Source organism: Chiloscyllium punctatum, chromosome 21, assembly GCF_047496795.1.
Source record: "Chiloscyllium punctatum isolate Juve2018m chromosome 21, sChiPun1.3, whole genome shotgun sequence".
Taxonomy (NCBI): domain Eukaryota; kingdom Metazoa; phylum Chordata; class Chondrichthyes; order Orectolobiformes; family Hemiscylliidae; genus Chiloscyllium; species Chiloscyllium punctatum.
In genome coordinates this window covers 9,797,231-9,818,769 of record NC_092759.1, presented here as the reverse complement: position 1 = coordinate 9,818,769, position 21,539 = coordinate 9,797,231, and the positions used below count along the sequence as shown (strand labels likewise).

The following is a 21,539-nucleotide window of genomic DNA, read 5'->3' as shown; positions in this document are numbered from 1 at the left end:
TTGAATATAATTGCTGGACTAAACAACTCTTAACCAGAAAGTTTCTTCTTTGTAAAATTTGATCATGTTCAAAAGGTTCCAAAAAATGTTTGAAATTTCTTTATTAAGATTTTTCTTTTCAGATTTTTTTGTAGTTTTAGTTGAGGGCAAACCTTTGGCAAGGACACTGGGGAAAAGGCCACCACCCCATCTTTAAGTCATGGCAAGGGAAGCATTTATATTGACTTAAGTAATTAGTTATCATCTTAATGTCATTCAAATGATGACCCCTCCAAGATGACATGGACTATGTGTTCAAATCCTGAAGTAGGATTTGAACCTGTGACCTACAGACTAGGAGCTGAGAATGCAACCAAGTGATACTAATATAAAATAAAGCAAGCGCTGTAGAAATTCAGCTGGTCTAGCAGCACCTGCGAAGAGAGGAAGAGAGTTAACATTTCAAGTCCAACATACCTCCCCTTCACTTAAAAGTGACATTAATTCCAACAGGCACAAAGATATCATAATTTATAAATACTTTGTGCTGAGAAAATGTGTACTTTTTTTATTTTCACCAATTTGAGATCGAAAAGCACAATCCTGGATTTTGACAGCCAGGTTTTAGGTAGTGTGTGATTATAGCAAATTGACAGCAACAAGGACACTGTAAATGAGTGTTATCTGGATATCTGGAGATGTCACTAGAGAAGTCAGGATTACATCCAGTTTTGTGAAAATCTCATTTAGAAACTAAATTAAGTAAATGTTTACTAAGTCATAAAGCTATATAAATTCTTTGGCAACAAGTAAATGATTTTTCTAACTTTTAACTCATGTCAACATATCACTGGATCCCATCCCTCCTGTTTCTTCAACACATTTTTATTGTTTTTGTGTTCTTCCCTATTAACCCATCTTTGCAACACAGAAACAATCCATTAGTCCCATTTGTAGCTCTGCTCCACACAAACCCCTCTTCATGTCTCCCTGTCAGCATATCCTGTTATTCCTTTCTCCCCCTGTGTATTTATTCAGCTCCCCTCTTCAACATATCAACACTATTCCGTTTGACTGCTCCCTGTGTGAGTGGGTTTCACGTTCTCCTCACTCTCTGGGTAAAGATGTTTCTTCTGAATTCCTGATTTACATTTGACTGTCTGATATTGATGGTCCCAAGTACTGGCCTCACCCATAAATATCTTCTTTACAATCTAAGCTATTCAACCTCTTGCTAATTTTAAAGGCCTCAGTCTATCAAGTCACCCCTCAGCCCTTTTGTTGGAGAAAATAAATTCATTCTATTTAGCATTGAGTGATAGCCTCACCCTATCAGCTCTGTGAATCTTTGTCATACATTCTTCAATGCTTCTGTATTCTTTTTGTAGTTTGCTGATTAACAAAATTAACATGATGGTCTAATGATGTGACAAAACCAGTTCAATGGGATGAATCATGGAACAATACAGCATAGTAGGAGGCCAATCATCCTATTAGGTCTCTGCTGCCTGTTTCAATGAGGAACCTCAATGGTCCCTCACCCTCCTACCACATTCCTTTCCTCCTATACCTCTGCCATTTTCCTCCTTTGATGTATCCATTTTCACTTCAGAGGCTACAACTTTTATCCACCATCCTATCAGGTAGTGCATGTCATGTAAAACTGAAGTAGCAGACAGCAAGGCTCCAAGAGCAAATTAATAAATGACTACGTAACCTGTTGGGTGGCATTGGTCATGGAGCTAATGTTGGCCCAGAGTAAGAGGAGAACATCACTGCCCTTTCCTATCACATCACGAGATGATTCGTACCATCATAAGGAGAAGGCACCTCGGTTTGACATTCAAATAAAGGGACATCTGACAGCATAGCACTCTGTCAGGACTGCATTGGGAATGTCAGTCTGGCTTACATGCTCAGAATCAGACATAAACCTCAAGCTTCCAGCACAGTAGTGAGAACAGGACAAGCAATAAGCTTCTTTTAAAGCTTTCTCATTGTCCCCAGTCTACCTTATGTTTGATGAGCTACCTTGTTTCCAGGTCCAGCTACACCTTGATTTTAAAATTTTCATCCAGGTCTTCAAATCCTTCTAAGGTCTCACTTCTCCCTGTCTTCACAACATCCTCCAAGAAGTCTGCACTCCTCCAATTCAAGTCTCTTAAAGATTCCCAATTCCCATTGCTCAACCAGTGACAACCTGGCCTTCAGCTCTGTTCCCCGAGCCCTGAAATTCCCTCCCTATAACTCCCTGCCTCTCATTTTCCTTCTTTAAGATGCTTCTTCAAACATTGATCAAGTTCTCGTTCACCTCTCCACAACATCTCTTTACAAGTTATAGTGTCAAAATTCTATCTCATAACACTCCTACGAAACACCTTGGAACGTTACACATAAATATGAGTTATTATTGTTAAAGTAGCCCCTCCAATTAAGAATATCTTGAGCTCAACTAAGAGAGTTCTCTCCCACTTGGAAACTTGTAAGTATCCACATCTCTTCCTAACAAAGGCAAAAGTCAGGGTCAAGCAACACATTTTCTTTTGTTTTCAACCCAAGTGTGTAACATGAACAAATTTGCTGCAAGGATTACCTCTGTGCTCACTGGCCTTTAACTCTATCAGTGCTGAGAAAGAGGGAGAGATTATTCTGACAGGCCTAAACTAAAATACCCTGCATGTTAATACTGTCACTGCTCTGTCAGGATTTGGCCTAACTTTTTGTGCTCATGTCTCGAGGAGCTGGATTTGAACCCACCAACCTACAGCTGGCTCAGTGACAGGAGTGCAGTCAGCCAGGTCACAGATTCTGTGGTGGATCTGAATTCTGTCTGGAGCCAGTAGCTTTGGCAAGCGAGAAAGACAAAAATAGAATTACATGGAATGTCCAGCACAGATACAGGCCATTCAGGCCCAAACTAGGCGCATGCTTTTTTTTCTGCTCACATGAGACTCCTCACACCCTTTCTTCATTTCATCCTATCAGTGTACCTTTATGTTTTAGATTAGATTAGATTACTTGCAGTGTGGAAACAGGCCCTTCGGCCCAACAAGTCCACACCGCCCCGCCAAAGCGCAACCCACCCATACCCCTACATTTATCCCTTACCTAACACTACAGGCAATTTAGCATGGCCAATTCACCTAACCTGCACATCTTTGGACTGTGGGAGGAAACCGGAGCACCCGGAGGAAACCCACGCAGACATGGGGAGAACGTGCAAACTCCACAGAGTTAGTTGCCTGAGGCGGGAATTGAACCCAGGTCTCTGGCGCTAGGTTTTCTACTCTCCCAACTTCTTTCCGATTCCCCAAGTAAAGATATTTCTGCTGCCTGCAGGGCTTTTTTGTGGGGCGGAGGTGATGGCATGTTGGTAATGTTACTGGACTATTTCAGAAATCTGGGTAAATGTTCTGGGATTTGAGTTCAAATCCCACCATGGCAGATAATGATCTGGAATAAAAGGCTAGCTGTGTATAATGACTATCAATTGTCATCAAAACCATCATGATTGACTAATGCCATTAAGAAAATTTGCAGTCTTTACTTGGTCTGGACTACATGTGATTCCAGCAGTGTGGTTGACTCTAAACTGAAATTTGGGTAATAAATCCTGTACAGCCAGTGACAACCACATCCCATGAATCTATTGAAAAAATAAGAACTCAAAAGGACAAGAGGATTGAATTATCAGCAGGAAACTGATGGATAGACCTCACTTGCTAACTTAATCAAAGTCATTTAATAAAAGCTCATTTTATTGTGAAATTTGATAACATTCTGATTACAAGTAGCAGGGTCATGGGTGACAGTCAGTATTTGGTGGAGATGCTGCAGGCTTTCTCTTTGGTGAGGTCAAAGCTCTCTCTACAGCACTGTTAGATCATCATTGAAATAGAGCAGAATGGACTGGCGATAGTTATCTGGCTCCATCTGCAGCTCGTAGAATATTTCATCCTCATCCACAATCCCATTTTCCTCTAGCGTCTTGTCCATCTTCAGAGGTACCCCATCATATTTCCACGTGTAGCTGGCTGCATGTGCATTATACTCTAGGTACCTCTCAAGAATGTCATTCACCGTCTCCTCACTGCACACCTGGTTAGCCCGTGTTTGAGGGGTTGGATGGAGAGAGAGGAAAACACGCATTGAAGAAAACAAAAATATGACACATTTTCATTGCTCAGCTAGAGTGAAGGTGTTGTATTTTGTGAAATGTGGTCACTGTTGCAATCTACGAACCACAGCAACCAATTTGTACACATCAGTATCCTGCACTAAAAGCCAAACAGTGTATTTTTGCAATGTTCACTGAGAGGTCAATGTGACACCCTAGACATTGGGTAAAAGACACCCACCCACACTGCTCTTCTTCCATTTGGTGGCTGTGGGATCTTTCGCATCCACCCAAGTGGATCATTAAGCTTGGTTTAATGACTCACCTGAGTGACAGCACCTCAACTCGCTCGGTGTTGGACTGGAGTGTCGGCATTGCTTTTTGTATTCAAGTCCAGAAACGAGCCTTGATTCTAGAATCTTTTGCATATTCATTCACGGGATGTGGGTGTTGTTGGCTTTACTAGCAATTCTTGACCACTCATAACTATGAGTTGAGAAGGCAATGGTGAACTGCCTTCTTGAACCACTATATTTCATATGCTGTAGGTTGACCCACAATGCTGTTAGGGAGGGCAATTTAGGACTACGACCCAGCAACATGAAAGGAATGACAATATAGTTCCAAGTCAGGATGATGAGTGGCTTGGAGGGAAACTTGCAGGTGGTGTTGTTCCTAAATATCAGCTGCCTTTGTCCTTCTGGATGGAAATGATTGTGGGTTTGAAAGCTGTTTAGATTACTTACAGTGTGGAAACAGGCCCTTCAGCCCAACAAGTCCACACCAGCCCTTCGAAGACCAACCCACCCAGACCCATTCCCCTACATTTACCCTTTCACCCAACACTACGGGAAATTTAGCATGGCCAATTCACCTAACCAGACACTGGTAGAATGTGCAAACTCCACACAGACAATTGCCTGAGGCGGGAATTGAACCCGGGTTTCTGGCTCTGTGAGGCAGCAGTGCTAACCACTGAGCCCTTTTATCCAGGGATCTTGGGAGAATTATTGTCATCTATCTTGTAAATGCTACACACTGCTGCTACTGTGCATCAATGATAGAGAGAATAAATGGTTGTGGGTGTGGTGCCAATCAAGCAGACTGTTTTGTCCTTGATGGTGTCAAGCTTCCTAAGTGTTGGGTGGCTCGTCCAGATGAGTTTCTGGTCATTGGTAACCCCAGGATGTTGAGAATGAAGGATTCACTGATGGTAATACTACTGAATGTAACGAAGTAATGGTGTCCTTGTGGGAAATGGTCATTACTTGGCACTTGTGTGGTGTGAATGGTATGTGCTACCAGTCAGTGCAAGCCCGAATACTGTCCAGATCTTGCCACATTTGATCATGGACTGCTTCAGTATCTGAGGAATCACAAATGGTACTGAACATTGTGCAATCATCAGCAAACATCTCCACCTCTGATGGATGGAAGATCATTGCATTGATGTTCTGGGCTTCCCATCAATGAGGATTAGGATGTTTGTGCCACCTCCTTTTCCAATGAATTGCTTAATTGGCTACCACTATTCCAGCTGGATGTGGCCGGACTGCAGGGGTTCAATCTGACTCATTGATTATGCAGCCACATAGCTCTGTTTATCACTTTTTGCCAATGCTACTTGGGATGCAAGTGGTCCTGTTTTATAGCTTCACTGGGTTGACACCTCATTTTTAGGTACGTCTTGTGGTATATGCTCTCCTGCACTCTTATTGAACCAGGGTTGATCCCCTGGCTTGGTAGAGTGGGGCTATCAAGTTGCAGATCGTGTTGAAGTACAATTCTGTCACTGTTGATGGCCTACAGTGATGCCTGGATTGAGTTGCTAGATCTGTTTGAAGCCTGTCCCTTTTGGCACAGTAATAGTGCCATACAATGCAACTGAAGGTACTCTCAATGTGAAGACATAGGCTGTGCAGTTGGCACTCTTACTGGTGCTGTCATTGACAAATATATCATTGTATACATAAATGTGTATTGGTGATGGTGATGTCAAGTATGTTTTTCCCTCTTGTTGGTTCCTTCACCACTGTCACAAACCCAGTCCAGCAGTAATGTCCTTTTGGACCAGATCAACTCAATCAGCAATGATGCTGCCAATCCACTCTCGGTGGTGGGTATTGAAATCTCCCATCCAGAGTACATTCTGCCCCCTTCCCACCCTCAGTGCTTCCTCCAGGTGATGTTCAACACGGAACAGCACTAGTTCATCAGCTGGGGGAGGATAACACGCGGCAATCAGCAGCAGGTTTTCTTGCCCATTTTTGACCTGATATCATGGAGACTTTAGTCAATATTAAGGACTCCCGGAACAACTCCCTCCTTACTGTATACCACTGTATTGCCTAATTCAGTGGCAAGGGCTGACACTATGAAAGAATCACTAATTTAGGAAAAAGATATTGAGGTATATCCAGGTCTTAAGTTATTACTGCCAGAGAAAGGATGCCTTTTTAATTTCCTCCTTAGTCCTCTGACATTATATGTTACAAATCATTCAGTTCACGAGCCATTCTGATAATGAGCTGTCCCCTTCAACCCATTTTTTTTGCCACTTCTATTTGACCAAGTTTGATATGTTTGCTCTCAGAGTATCCTCCTTTGTCCCCTTCTCCAGCCTATTACTACTCTTCAGGTTCTCCCTCTCTCCTCCCACCTCCGCCCCCAATTATTACCACCACCACCACCACTACAACCCACCTGCTCATTGTCCAGTGCCAGAATATTTACCTCTATCATTTGGCATGCTCACACTAACAGGGTCAGCAAATCTTCCTTCTCTGTGTTACTTAACAGTCTCAATCTCTTTCTTACTGGGACAAGTCTGCACACTGACTAGTGTCTCTCAGTCTCCTCTCCCTAATCAAGATATACATGCACTGACTGGTGTCTCTCAGTTCCATCTCCCTTAGAGAGATATGTGTACAATGACTGGTGTCTCTCAGTCACTCACTCTGCAATCAGTCATGTTCCTGGAGTGTTTTATTAACAGCTGAGTGTTTGGATGTAAGACTCCACATTGTTCTGTGTGTTGCCTAAAAATAGACGGTTTGAAATATTGATCAATTGTCAGAGCGCATTAGTGACTCCAGCTTTCCTGAAGGCAAACCCTGCGATGTAATGCCCACCTCCATCTCAATCAAATCCCTTCCTAACTCAAAACAAACAATGGTTAATTTAAAAAAAAACAAAGGAGTGCAGATGTTGCAAATCAGAAACAAAAACAGAAATTGCTGGAAAAACTCAGCAGTTCTGGCAACATGTCATAGAGTCATAGAGATGTACAACATGAAAACAGACCCTTCGGTCCAACCTGTCCATGCCGACCAGATATCCCAACCCAATCTAGTCCCACCTGCCAGCACCCTGCACATATCCCTCCAAACTCTTCCTATTCACATACCCATCCAGATGCCTTTTAAATGTTGTAATTGTACCAGCCTCCACCACTTCCTCTGGCAGCTCATTCCATACCTGTACCACCCTCTGTGTGAAAAAGTTGCCCCTTAGGTCTCTTTTATATCTTTCCCCTCTCACCCTAAACCTATGCTCTCTAATTCTGGACTCCCTGACCCCTATTTGCCTATTTATCCTATCCATGCCCCTCATGATTTTATAAACCTCTATAAGGTCACCCCTCAGCCTCTGACGCTCCAGGGAAAACAGCCCCAGCCTGTTCAGCCTCTCCATGCAGCTCAAATCCTCCAACCCTGGCAACATCCTTGTAAATCTTTTCTGAACCCTATCAAGTTTCACAACATTATTCCGATAGGAAGGAGACCAGAATTGCACGCAATATTCCAACAGTGGCCTAACCAATGTCCTGAACAGCCGCAACATGACCTCCCAACTCCTGTACTCAATACTCTGACCAATAAAGGAAAGCATACCAAACGCCACCTTCACTATCCTATCTATCTGCGATTCCACTTTCAAGGAGCTATGAACCTGCACGCCAAGGTCTCTTTGTTCAGCAACACTCCCTAGGACCTTACCATTAAGTGTATAAGTCCTGCTAAGATTTGCTTTCCCAAAATGCAGCACCTCGCATTTATCAGAATTAAACACCATCTGCCACCTCTCAGCCCATTGGCCCATCTGGTCCAGATCCAGTTGTAATCTGAGGTAACCCTCTTCACTGTCTACTACACCTCCAATTTTGGTGTCATCTGCAAACTTACTAACTGTACCTCTTATGCTCACATCCAAATCATTTATGTAAATGACAAAAAGTAGAGGGCCCAGCACCGATCCTTGTGGCACTCCACTGGTCGCAGGTCTCCAGTCTGAAAGACAACCCTCCACCACCACCCTCTGTCTTCGACTTTTGAGCCAGTTCTGTATCCAAATGGTTAGTTCTCCCTGTATTCCATGAGATCTAACCTTGCTAATCAGTCTCCCATGGGGAACCTTGTCGAACGCCTTACTGAAGTCCATATAGATCACATTTACCCCTCTGCCCTCATCAATCCTCTTTGTTACTTCTTCAAAAAACTCAATCAAGTTTGTAAGACATGATTTCCCATGCACAAAGCCGTGTTAACTATCCCGAATCAGTCCTTGCCTTTCCAAATACACGTACATCCTGTCCCTCAGGATTCCTTCCAACAACTTGCCCACCACCGAGGTCAGGCTCACTGGTCTATAGTTCCCAGGCTTGTCCTTACCACCCTTCTTAAACAGTGGCACCACGTTTGCCAACCTCCAGTCTTCTGGCACCTCACCTGTGACTATCGATGATACAAATATCTCAGCAAGTGGCCCAGCAATCACTTCTCTGGCTTCCCACAGAGTTCTAGGGTACACCTGATCAGGTCCTGGGGACTTATCCACCATTGACCGTTTCAAGACATCCAGCACTTCCTCCTCTGTAATCTGGACATTTTACAAGCTGTGTGAACAGAAAGCAGAGTTAATGCTGCCAGACCTGCTGGGGTTTTCCAACAATTTCTGTTTTTGTTTCTGAAGAAGTGCAGACGTTGCAAATCAGAAACAAAAACAGGAAGGGCTTTGATTGAGATGAAGGAGTGCATCACATCACAGGCAGCATCTGTGGAGAGAAAACAGAGTTAATGCTGCCAGACCTGCTGAGTTTTTCCAGCAATTACTGATTAATTGAAGCTGCATACCTCTATCACCTGTTCTTGGCCTGTTAGCGTGTTGATAATGCGGATGTCTCTTGTTTTTTCAGTTAAATATCCAACCTCGTACTTTGGATCTTTCCACCATGGTGTTCCAAAGGCATTACACCAATCACTCATCGGCATGAGGGGTGGAATGTGAGCAAAGCGGCCACGAGGAGTGTGGTACTTCTGGCAATTGGTGAGCTGGTCAATCTTGATGCGTATCTATGTTGGGAATGAAGAGATTCCTGTTCACTGCTCCACTCTTATAGTGTACACAAAGCTGCTTGCAATTTTGTGGCTTCTTCAGATGTTCCCCCCACCCCACTCCTCTCCAGCTGACAATTTGATACAGAGTAAGCTTTTCCCATCCCAGAACCCTTGACTGCTCCTGGTCCAGGTCTACCCCTGTTGGTTAGTGGGTAACACACTTATTTCTGTCATGGAGGTCAGGTCACAGAGATTTATAGAATTACAGAAGAGGGATAGCAGAGGGCCACTCAGCCTGTTGTACTATGCTGGCCCTCTTTCCAAGCAATCCTCCTAGTCCCCCTCCCTTATCTTTTCCCCAAAGCAGTCCAAATTTTGCCTTTTCAGATAATGTTTCAAAACTCTTTCAAAAAAGAGTTCAATTGTACATGTCTCAACCACAGTCAGGCAGCACATCTAAATCCTAACCACTCACCGTGTGGAGAATGTGTTCCTCTTGTCACACTTGCTTCTTTTGCCAATCACTTGAAACTTGTACCTTCTGGTTATTGATCCTTTCTTCAACGAGAACAGATTTTTTTCTGTCTGCTTGATTAAATCTTCAATCAGCCTTTTCTTCTCCATATTTATCCAATCTCCTTTCATCACTGAGGTTCCTCATCCTGAGGGCGGCACGGCGGCTCAGTGGTTAGCACTGCTGCCTCACAGCACCAGGGTTGCTGGTTCGATTCCAGCCTCGGGCAACTGTCTGTGTTTGCAATTCTCCCCGTGTCTGCGTGGGTTTCCTCCGGGTTCTCTGGTTTCCTCCCACAGGCCAGGTGAATTGGCCATGCTAAACTGCACCATAGCAATAGGTCCATTAGTTGGAGGGTAGTGGGTCTGGGTGGGTTACTCTTCAGAGGGTCAGTGTGGACTGGTTGGGCCGAAGGGCCTGTTTCCACACTGTAGGGAATCTAATCTAATCCCAAGACCATTTTTGCACTTTCTCATTAAAGCCTTCCTAAAGTGCAGCTCCCAGAATTGCAATTTGGTTGAGAATGATGTTGTGTTCCACACAGGTTTTTATCACAACTTCCTTGTATTAAAGGCAGATGAGAAGATTCCTCATGGCCTCCAAAACGCCAATTCAGCCCTCAGCTGACTGAGGAGAAGAGGATCTCAAGTCCAAAATCTCAAACCCAGACTAAGGTCAAGGTTTACTGGGCAGCAATGATCTCCAGGCTCCCATATGCTTCAGATAGTTGCAAACTGCCAGCACTTCACAAGACAGGAGAAGCACCAGCACGGTCTTCACAAGATTCTTCAAAACCCGTGGCAACACTGGAAACCCAGCAGCTCAATGATGCATTAATCACTCTAAACCAGCTCTCTTGAGTGGGATATGCCATTCATATCCTTTGACAGCTGACTCTGGAAATCATTACTCAGAACCATGGGGTAGCAGAAATGCTTTAGGAAGGTCCTCAAGACATCGCCAAAGAGGTTATACAACTCCTCCACTGCCACCTTTCCTCACAGAAAACCTGGCATTGCAACCAACCAAATGGGGCAGGTTCAGTTGGGAAGGCACCTAATACGCTGAGGGGCTTAGTCAGGAATGTCAGAGGGAGTGGACAAACCTCACAACAACCCAAAATGTTCAAACTCAACAGGTGCACATCTAAATACTTCTTCAACGTTATGGGGGTTTCTGTCTCTAGCACTCTTACAGGCAGTGAGCTCCAGTTTCCTACCATCCTCTGGGTGAAAATCTTTCTCCTAACATCTCCTCCCCACCCATTGCCTTAAATCTATGCCCCTGCTCATTGATTCCCCCCCCCCCCCCCCCCCCCCCATCAAGGGGAAAAGTTTCTTCCTGTCTACCCTATCTATGCCCCTCAAAATTTGATACATCTCAGTCATAGCCTCTCTCGATCTCCTCTGCCCTGAAGGAAACAGTCCCAGTCTGTCCAATCTCTCTTCATGATTGAGACTTTCCAACCCTGGCAACATCCTGGTAAATCTTCTCTTCGCTTCTCCAGTACTATCATATTTCTCCTATAAAGCAAATTCCAGAATGGTAAACAATACTCTAGCCTTACCAATGTTTCATACAGTACCTCTTAAATACAGGAACCTGGTCAACATTTTCTGTTAAACTGATTCCATCAGAGAGTTAAACCAGGGAACTTGCCTGCTTTGAACAAATCATTGAGTTCTGTGACAACCCAGTAGTGGATTTTAAGAATCAGTGTACTTTCCCAAGTGGGTGAAACACCAGTTTAAACATGGGTCAGGCAGTGTTGGCTGCTGTGGTCCCCGGTGAGATAGTGAATAGCTACAATGCTTTGGTTAATCCTCTTTGACCTCAGTTTCATCTCCCCTTCCAACCGAGATTCCATACTTACATCTTTACGCTTCTCATCGAACCAATGGCTGATATCTTGACCGGCTGCTTCTAAAATGGGTTTCAGTAGAATGTCACCTGAATGGGAGGAGAATACAAAATCAGCACAGCCAGGATACAACCACAAAGATACGGTCTGCCAGCTACATCTTCCAAAGGGTGTCTTCACGTCGAAATGAAGTGTATCCCATGCCATGGTTTCTGAATCCTGAAGAGCCAAGCTAAACCAGAGCCAACAGTAACGAAAGATGTCAAAATGTGGCTGTCATCACTAAAAGAAGACTTGCATTGGCATAGCCCCATTCGTGACCACTAGAGTCATCAAGCCCCTAGACAGAACAAAGTAATTTACAATCAACAAGGTACTTTACAGTACATTGTTGCTGCTATTCTTGAAACACATCATCTCGTTCGTGCACAAGAAGATCCCACAAACAGGAATGTGATAAAGGTCAAATAACTGTCTATTACCAATGTTGGCTAGGGAATAAATGTTTGCCACAGATCTCTGTGGAGAACCCCAGCTCTCCCCTCTTCACAGCTCTGCTTTGAAATAGCAGTCACAGGATCTTTCCAAGGGCAGATGAGGCCAACTCCCATTTCCCCACCACTCATGAACCCAAAGTGCCTGCCGGTCCAGATTTTAAAAGTCTCACTAATTGTTTTTAAATCTCCTCACGGTTTTGTTCTTTCTCTGTAATCTCCACCATCCTCTTAACCTCTTCCTATCTCTGTAAACTCCTCCAACTCCTACACCCCTCCCTATCTCTGTAACCTCCTCCAGCCCCTACCTCCCTCACTTTCTCTGTAGCCTGCTCTCGTCCAAGGTCTTGGTGCTCCTATGACCAATCCCAGCCTCTTGAGCATCCGCTGAATCCCGTTGCTGCACAATTGGTCGCTGTGCCTTCAGCTGGTGGACCCCAAAGTGTGGCATTCCCTCCCTAATCCTCTCAGGAATTTGGTCAGTGGCTGTAATCTTTCCCTGTGCAGTTCGGACGTGGAACCACATAGTTTTGGTAACTCAGGAGCAAGTTACTGCAGGTGTTTGGAGTGTGTGTACTGATGCTGGAGCACACAGTGGGTCAGCCAGCATCCCCCTGCACAGGGAGCAAGCTAACATCTCGAGCCCAGATGATTCTTCAACCAGAGCTCGTCTGAAAGTCGTTCCCTTCAACACAGGGAAAGGTCCAAGCTGTTGGAACAAATTACTCCAGAAATCTTTTGCTCTAAGGCTCAAGTTGTTGTTGTTGTTGTGTCAGGCTGAGTGACGACAGCTCTTCACCTTTAAACTGTTCAGCCAGAGGAGTCAGGTCATAGACTTTTCCCAGGTAGGAGACCCATAAATCATCCATGGTGTTATGGACAGCCACTTCCCGACTGCTGTAGTAGCGGGAGTGCAGCATGGTCACTGACTGCTTCCCTTCTGCTGCCTCCTCCATTGCCATGGTGACAGGGAGCCGGAAGTGGCTGTCCACACCTTCCGGTGCTCGGAACTACATCTCCCAGGAGGCCGTGCGGAGGTGAGCCCCGCGGACATTGCAGCCGCCCCGCCCCGCCCCCGCTCCCGCCCCGCCCCCGCTCCTTCACGAGGGCTGTCGGAGGTGATTCTCCCGCCGCCGGGATCGGCGGCTCCGGTTGTGGCCGGGGAACGGACGGTGTGTTTGGCTTTATCAGGCCCGCAAAATGGCGGCGGGAAGTGAGCGGGACACTCGCAGGCACCGGGGAGGGGGGAAAGTGACGGGAGGATATCGGAGAGGGGGGGATATCTGTGGGGGGGAGGTGCGTGACGGGGGGGGGAATCATATCGGGGAGGGGGGAAGGTGACGGGGGGATCATGGGCGGGGGGGCGGGGAAGGTGACGGGGGTGACATCTGGGGGGGGAATGTGACGGGAGGGATATGGGGGGGATTTGACAGGGGGGATATCGGGGGTGGGTGAGGAAGCGATGGGGGGGAGTATGTGACATGGCGGATATTGGGAGGGTGGGGGAATGTGACGGAGGGATATCGGGGGGGGGGGGGGATATCTGGCGAGGGGAATATGAAGGGGGCATATCGGGATGGGGGAATGTGACATGGCGGATATCGGGGGTGTGTGTTATGGGGGTGGGGGGAGTGGGAGTGGGAGATTGTGACTTGGCGGATATCGGGAGGTGGAAGGTGATGGGGGGAATATCGGGGAGGCGGGAATGTGACGGGAGGGATTTCGGGGAGGGGGGAATGTGACGGGAGGGATTTCGGGGAGGGGGGAATGTGACGGGAGGGATTTCGGGGAGGGGGGAATGTGACGGGGATATCGGGGAGGGGGGAATGTGACTGGGGATATCGGGGAGGGGGGAATGACGGAGTGATAAGGGGGGGAATCTGACGGGGGGATATCGGTGGTGGGGGGGGAGAATGTGACATGGCGGATATTGGGAGGGTGGGGGAATGTGACGGGGGATATCTGGAGGGGGTGGAATGTGATGGGGGCATATCGGGGGGGGGAGAATGTGACGGGGGAATATCGGGGGGGAACGTGACGCGGGGGAATGGGACAGGTGATATCTGGGAGGGGGGTGTGACGGGTGTGATATTGGGAGGGTGGGGGAATGTGACGGGGGGGTTATCGGAGTGGAGGGAATGTAATGGGTTGGGATATTGGGGGGGGGAATGTGACGGGGGTGCTACCTGGGGGGGGGGGGGAAGGGGAATGTGACGGGGGGTGATATCTAGGGGGGTGATATCTGGGGGGGGAGGGGAATGTGAAGGGGGGTGATATCTGGGGGGGGAATGTGACGGGGGTGCTACCTGGGGGGGGGGGGGGGGGAAGGGGAATGTGACGGGGGTGCTACCTGGGGGGGGGGGGGAAGGGGAATGTGACGGGGGGTGATATCTAGGGGGGTGATATCTGGGGGGGGAATGTGACGGGGGTGATATCTGTGGGGGGAATGTGACGGGAGGGATATGGGGGGGGGCATATGACAGGAGGGGATATTGGGGGTGGGTGAGGAAGTGACGGGGTGGGAGTATGTGACATGGCGGATATTGAGAGGGTGGGGGAATGTGACGGAGGGATATGGGGGGGTATCTGGGGAGGGGAATATGAAGGGGGTATATCGGGGTGGAGGAATGTGACTTGGCGGATATCGGGGGGGTGTGACGGGGGGATATTGGAGGGGGGAGAGAGTGATGGGGGGACGGGAGAATGTGACTAGACGGATATCGGGGGAGGGGAATGTGATGGGTGGATATCGGGGAGGGGGGAATGTGACGGGGGGGAATATCGGGGAGGGGGGAAATGTGACGGGGGGTGGATATCGGGGAGGGGGGAAATGTGACGGGGGGTGGATATCGGAGAGGGGGGAATGTGATGGGGGGATATCGGAGAGGGGGGAATGTGATGGGGGGATATCGGAGAGGGGGGAATGTGACGGGGGGGATATCGGAGAGGGGGGAATGTGACGGGGGGGCTATCGGGGAGGGGGGAATGTGAAGGGGGGGTCATCGGGGAGGGGGGAATGTGACGTTGTGATATGGGGGGGGAATCTGACGGGTGATATCAGTGGTGGGAGGGAAATGATGGGGGGGAGAATGTGACATGGCGGATATCGGGAGGGTGGGGGAATGTGACGGGGGATATCTGGGGGGGGAAATGTGACGGGGGCATATCGGGGGGGGATTGACGGGGGATATTGGGGGGGGAATGTAATGGGGGGATATTGGAGGGGGGAAGTGACAGGGGGTGTGGGAGAATGTGACTTGGATATCGGGTGGGGGAAATATGATGGGGGGGAGAATTTGACATGGCGGAATGGTGGATATCGGGAGGGTGGGGGAATGTGATGGGAGGATATCTGGGGGGGGGGGGAATGTGACATGGCGGATATCGGGGGGGGAATGTGGCGGGGGGATATTGGTGGGGTGGGAGAATGTGACATGGATATCGGGGGGGGGGAATATGATGGGGTAATATCTAGGGGAGGGGAATGTGACGGGGGGCATATCGGGGGGGGGGGCGAATGTGACGGGGGGGATATCGGGGAGGGGGGAATGTGACGGGGGGGATATCAGGGGGTAACATGATGGGGATGAATGGTGGAAAAAGGAGGTAGAGAATGGAAGGGTAGGGATGGAGATAATGGGTAGAAAAGCAGAGGAAGTGGCCATAAGCGAGATGGTTGGGAGGCTTGGAGGGCACTCTGAGGATGGATTGGAAAGCGGTGGGAGGAGGCAGGGATCCAGGGGTGTGAGTTGGGTAAATGGGGTTGTGAAGGGACGGAAATGCACAGAAGATGGGAGAGAACAGGGTGGGAGGGAGAGACCCGGGGTTAGAGCTGTTTAGAATTGTTGGAACAGGGGGAGGACAGAAGGAAGTGAGGGAACTGGGTGATGGGGGAAGGAATTACGGTTAGGGGAGAAGGGAAGAGAAGTAGGAACTGGGGGTAGGGTAAGGAGGATGAGAACTATGGGATAAAGAAGAGGGGTGACCAGGTGAATAGGGTGGGGATGTATGATGGATGGAAGAGATTACTGTGAAATAGAGAGGTGATGGGTATTGGGGCATAGGTGGCAGGGAGTTCTCGCCAAGCCATGGTGGGGGGAGCACGAGGAAGAGGAGGAGGGTGAACTGGGGAGAGCGGAGGAAGACATTGGGTAGGTGGGTGGGGAAAGTGGGTTGGGGTTACAGTGGGAAAGGGGGGCATCCAGAGGATAGTGGGGAAGGCTGCAGGAACTGGGGTTGGGAAGAATGAGGAGGGAGGTGTGCAGTGGAAACCTGGTGACTCGGAGGCAGTAGCCAGGTGTAGAAACTGGGAGTGGGGGTGGGAGAAACCTGGGGAGGCAATGTGTTGGGGGAGTGGAGGAGACTGGGGCATAGGAGGTAGCAGAACCTGTAGGGCAGGGGGAATTGGAGCTGATCAAACAGAGGGATGAGGGTGATCCAAGGATGGAAGCAGGTCACAAATTGTAGAGGATGGCTATCAGAATGAGGGGGCCATGGGGTAAGGGGCCGCTCAGGTGAAGAATGATGGGGTGGTGGTTGTGATCACTGGAGTCCGGGGGTGTCAGGCAAGTAGGGGCTCCATGTGTCCCTGTTTGTGCCCAGTGTGTGCAGAAATGCAGTGGTATGCACATGTTATGATAGTGTGCACATTAGTGTGCACGTGTGAGTGATGAACAACAAATTACTTCATTCCAGTTGTACTGGAAAATGCTGCTACAAGGAATGCGCATTTGGCCTGTCATTGCCTTTATCCCTGAGTCAGATTTTGGGTTGGTGTGGGATCGATTGTGCTATGTGCAAATTGGCATCCACATTCGCAGCTTTGGCTGTGAAGGGCTTTGGGAACGACTCACTGAAGTGGCAGGCAAGGTTTCCTGAGGTGCTGACTGTTAGGTGATTGGACGGTGAATGTATGCAGATCTCACTGTGAGTTACTGAGAGCTTGTGCGATGAGCTCAGAGTCAGCAAGCTGCAGCTCCCAGTGACCTTGTCTGTTGTTTCTTCAGCCAGGATATGGCAGACAGCAATGTGGCCATGGCCTCCAACTCCAGGCAGATGTTGGAGAGCTTACTGAACAAAAGTATGAGGATCCAAATGACCGATGGCAGGACATTGATTGGTCTCTTCCTGTGCACCGACCGGGACTGCAATGTCATTTTGGGCTCAGCCCAGGAGTACCTGAAACCAACAGGTAAAGAGTAGTCTGTGACCAGAGGATGAGAGGCTGGGGGACGGTGTTCCAGAGTCAATGATTGGCCTTATGAGGAGGGTGGGAAGAGGGTAAATAACAGGTACCTGCGGGTGGAAGAGGGGTTTGGGTACAGGGAAAGAATAGCAATCTGCAGAGGCAGGGAGTATGGTAGGGAGAGACATGAACCTGTCTGGGGTTGGGAGGAGCATAAAGAACAGGAACCTGCCAGGTGAGGATGGTAAATGACAGGAGCCTGTGAGGGTGGGTCAGTAACAGGAATCTACAAAGAGTCAGGGCAGTGTTAGGGTTAACTCTGTCCTGAAAGCAACCTTTCTTTTACCTGTCTCACTTAAACCTCCTATTGTCTCAAACATCTCGAGCAAATCTCTCCTCAATCTCTCTCACTCTGAGGAGAAAAATCCTGATCTCATCACTGAAGCCCTCTCATCCCTAGAATCATTCAGATGAAATGGTGGCTCAGTGGTTAGCACTGCTGCCTCCCAGCGCCTTGATTCTACCCTAGTGCGACTGTCTGTGTGGAGTTTGCACATTCTCCCTGTGTCTGCGTGGGTTTCCACTGGGTGCTCTGGGTTCCTCCCATAGTCCAAAGATGTGCAGGTTAGGTGGATTAGTCATGCAAAATTTGCCCATAATGTGCAGGCTAGGTGGGTTAGCCATAGTAAATGCAAGGCTACAGGGGTGGGTGTGTCTGGGTGGGATGAGGCTCTTCGGAGGATTGGTATGGCCTCGATAGGCCGCTTAGCCTGCTTCCACGCTGTAGGAATGCTGGGATTTCTGCACACTTTCTCAGGCTCTCACATCTCCCCTATAGTGTGGGAGCATGAAGTAGGGCCCCAACTCTAGTTGGTGAGAATGGTCACCAGCCTAACGGGTTTACCCTCCATGCCTGCAACAGTGGAAAGTCTCCAACTTGCATGTGGTGGCGAGGGCCATATTTCTAGGACATTGCACAGATTGAGTAAGGCCAAGAGGAATGATGTTTACTTTATTTTAAATGCATCTCATTGCAGATTCCTTGGCACACGGTGAGCCACGAGTGCTGGGTCTGGCCATGATCCCTGGGCATCACATTGTTTCCATCGAGGTTGAAATGGACAGTGTGTCAAGCCCACCGTATATGTGAGACAGAGCTTGGCTGTTGGAAGCCAGGCATGCATTGGGTGCCTAGGCCTGGGTGCACGGTCAATGTCTGTGGCACTGTGAGGACCATGACCTTCCCCACCCCCTGCCCAGGCTTCCACCCAGCCAGCACCTTGTTCATCGTTATTGCATTGGTGGCAGGGGCTTGTTCCTTTGAAGATTACTTGTCAAGTTCAACTGAGATGATGGAACAAACTGGACAGTGTTGCCTGAGTCAGCCCATTGGCTGGTCCATGTTTCTTCTGACCTCTTCCTCTTCCTCTTCCAACATGATGCATGAGGCCTCCCATGACCATCCAGTCAATACATCGCCTGCCCTACACGCACCCCAAGAAAACCAACCTGGGATCTATAAACCTAATGACTTATCAACAGCAGCTGCCCACTGCACGTGAACTGAGCCTCGGGGATATTGCTTTTCCAGTGATTATTTTGAAGCAGAGGGCTGGTTGATTAATGAACTTGAAAACTGTTTCCCAGTTTGTTCTTTATGATCCATTATCAGTAGCTTGTGTGAGTATGTATATATGTATACAGAACAACCTCGGTTATATGAATTTCAGCTTATCTGAACAAGATCTCAAGGTCCTGTAAATTGTTATGAACTCTGTATAAAAACACAGTATGAGAGAGACGCTTACCCTCAATCAAATATAGGAGGACATCCACCAGGACAAAAACAATTCTTTTTTTCAAACATCCTGACACAGACAAACTACAATGTATTAACAACAACAAACAACACACACAAATCTGAGTTGCAACTTGAATTTCTGGATCTTCCAGAATCTTAAGAACTGGTTGCTTGGTCTCTGTCTGTCTGCCCCTCTGCTTTTCCTTCTGCTTTTCCCTCCGCGTTTCCCTCTCTCTTTCCCTGCCCCTCTGCGTTTCCCTGCCCCTCCGCGTTTCCCTCTCCCTTTCAGCAGGAGAGTGGGGCTGGAGCTGAAATTCACTCGTTGCAACTGAACAGGAGCTACTTTATCCTCCCTAGCAGAAGCCACTCGATTTGTCCTCTACCTCCACACACACACGTGTTAATGAACCTTTAGTTCACTCTTGTCCCAGTCCAAAATGTTGCGTGAGTGAAAATGATCTGAAGTCAGTCGCTGTTCAGGAGTTGGCACGATCACAAGATGCTCCTGAGTGGACAGAAAGTTCAGTTGGAATGTTCGGTATGGCTTCCTTTGTTTACGATCAGATCAGTTCTCGGAACAGGGTACTCCCCACCTGTCTCGTTGCTCTGTAACCTGTCCTGCCGAGGAACAGACTGGTTTGTTCATTACCTCTCAGCACATAATGGGGAGCTGCCCAGCTGCTGAGGCATCACAGGCACGTTTGCCTTGCTCTCATGCACAATGAGCTGTTTTCCCTGGATGATGGCTGTGCACTGTCTATCACTCACTCCCCTTTCCCCTATGATAGCCTGTCGCTATCACATGCCTTGAACAGCTCACCCATGCTCTGCAGGCTGACTAACACTGAGCTTCTCTCCTCTTCCAACCGCGCCACCCGCCAATATCAAGACTTGTGGATATTTCTATCTTCAGATTTCCAGCCTGCACAGTGTTTTGGTGCTGGGAGTAAATGTGAACAGTGGTGTCAGCAAAACATGATGCTTTGGAGACAGAAAGCATTAATATACATAACCTGGGAGAGACAGACAGAAAATATGTATTTTGTGGCAGTCATTTTTATTCAAATATGTGCATTTAGGAAAAATATTTAAATGGTTGATTTTTATTTGTCCATTTGAAATATAAAACAAAACGTATGTGGCTAAACTAAAAAAGACTTGAGCCTCTGAGTTATTGGGGACTGTATTCATCCGTTCTTCCTGTTGATTTTGTCCAATTTATTTCACTCGGAGGTCTTGTTCCTCTATGTGTTCAGTCTTAGGAAAGGTTACCTGTGCTCCATGCCACACCAATATTTTCCATAGAGGTATAACCTTTTTTTGTTACTCTTTCATGGGATTTGGGCATCGCTGTCCCAGTTGGCATTTGCCCAGCCCTAATTACCCATTGAACTAAGTGACTTTAATCAGCCGCTTCAGAGGGCTGTTCAGAATCAACCAAATTGAAGTCATGTGTAGTTTCTGACCTGGTAAGATAAATTTCCTTCCCTAAAGTACATTCGTCAACCAGTTAGGTTTTTACAGCAACTGGTGGTCATTTCATAGTCCCTGTTACTGAAAGTTGCTTTTAATTTCAAATTCTTTAATTAAATTTAAAGTTACACCAGCTGCAATGGTAGAATTTCCACACATGACTCCACGTCCTTAGAATGTTAGTCTGCCCCTGGATTGCTCTTCTGTTGGCGTTACTGCTAAGCGATCGCCTTACTTCTCTAGGCTGAGAGGGTGACCTGTTGGAGGCGACAAATGTTATGAAGGCAAGGTGACAAAAGATAATGGTAGAGATGATGTTTCCTCAAGTGAGGGGAGGGGCAGAACTCAGGAAAATAGTTGCCAAGAAATTCTATCAGGAATTCAGGAGAAACCTTTTCGCCCAGTGAGTGGGACAATATGGAAGTCACTGTATAGAGAGTGGTCGGGGGAGTAGCATCGATTAAGGTTTGAGTGGGTCGTGGATCAGTTGCATCTGGTTTCTGTGAATACTTTTGTAAGCTTCTTCCAGTAACATTCAACTTCTGCCAGAACATTCACAATACGCTTATGTAGATAGGCTTAAACATGCATAACTTCAACGACACAAAGCTGTGAGGTGGGAAACTTTGTATGCTGTTATATTAAAAAGCAAACATTTTATTTGTTATGCAAGTTCGTAAGAATATATTGTGTGTGTGTGTGTGTATATATATATCTATATATTTATATTTATATTAAAAATCCCCATTGCATCAATAACTTTACCCATGCGAAGGGGA

At 47.5% G+C, this 21,539-nt stretch overlaps 2 protein-coding genes across 5 annotated transcripts; one reads left to right on the top strand and one right to left on the bottom strand.

The window, feature by feature from the left end:
• Positions 1-3,716: 3,716 nt before the first annotated feature.
• On the bottom strand, positions 3,717-13,263 carry cyb5d1 (cytochrome b5 domain containing 1). The gene is made up of 4 exons (XM_072591527.1): positions 13,101-13,263; positions 11,820-11,896; positions 9,229-9,447; positions 3,717-4,077 (listed from the first exon to the last, which is right to left on the bottom strand). The coding sequence occupies exons 1-4, from the start codon at positions 13,261-13,263 to the stop codon at positions 3,847-3,849; spliced, it is 690 nt and encodes a 229-aa protein (XP_072447628.1). The 3' UTR covers positions 3,717-3,846.
• Positions 9,298-21,427, top strand: naa38 (N-alpha-acetyltransferase 38, NatC auxiliary subunit). Of its 4 annotated transcripts, none has more exons than XM_072591531.1 (3): positions 9,298-9,421; positions 17,308-17,492; positions 18,524-21,427. In XM_072591531.1, the coding sequence occupies exons 2-3, from the start codon at positions 17,315-17,317 to the stop codon at positions 18,634-18,636; spliced, it is 291 nt and encodes a 96-aa protein (XP_072447632.1). In that variant the 5' UTR covers positions 9,298-9,421; positions 17,308-17,314; the 3' UTR covers positions 18,637-21,427. The 4 variants fall into 4 exon arrangements, with proteins under 4 accessions (XP_072447632.1, XP_072447629.1, XP_072447631.1 ...); XM_072591528.1 differs by lacking the exon at positions 9,298-9,421 and adding an exon at positions 13,205-13,338; XM_072591530.1 differs by lacking the exon at positions 9,298-9,421 and adding an exon at positions 13,371-13,473.
• The last annotated feature ends 112 nt before the right edge of the window (positions 21,428-21,539 follow it).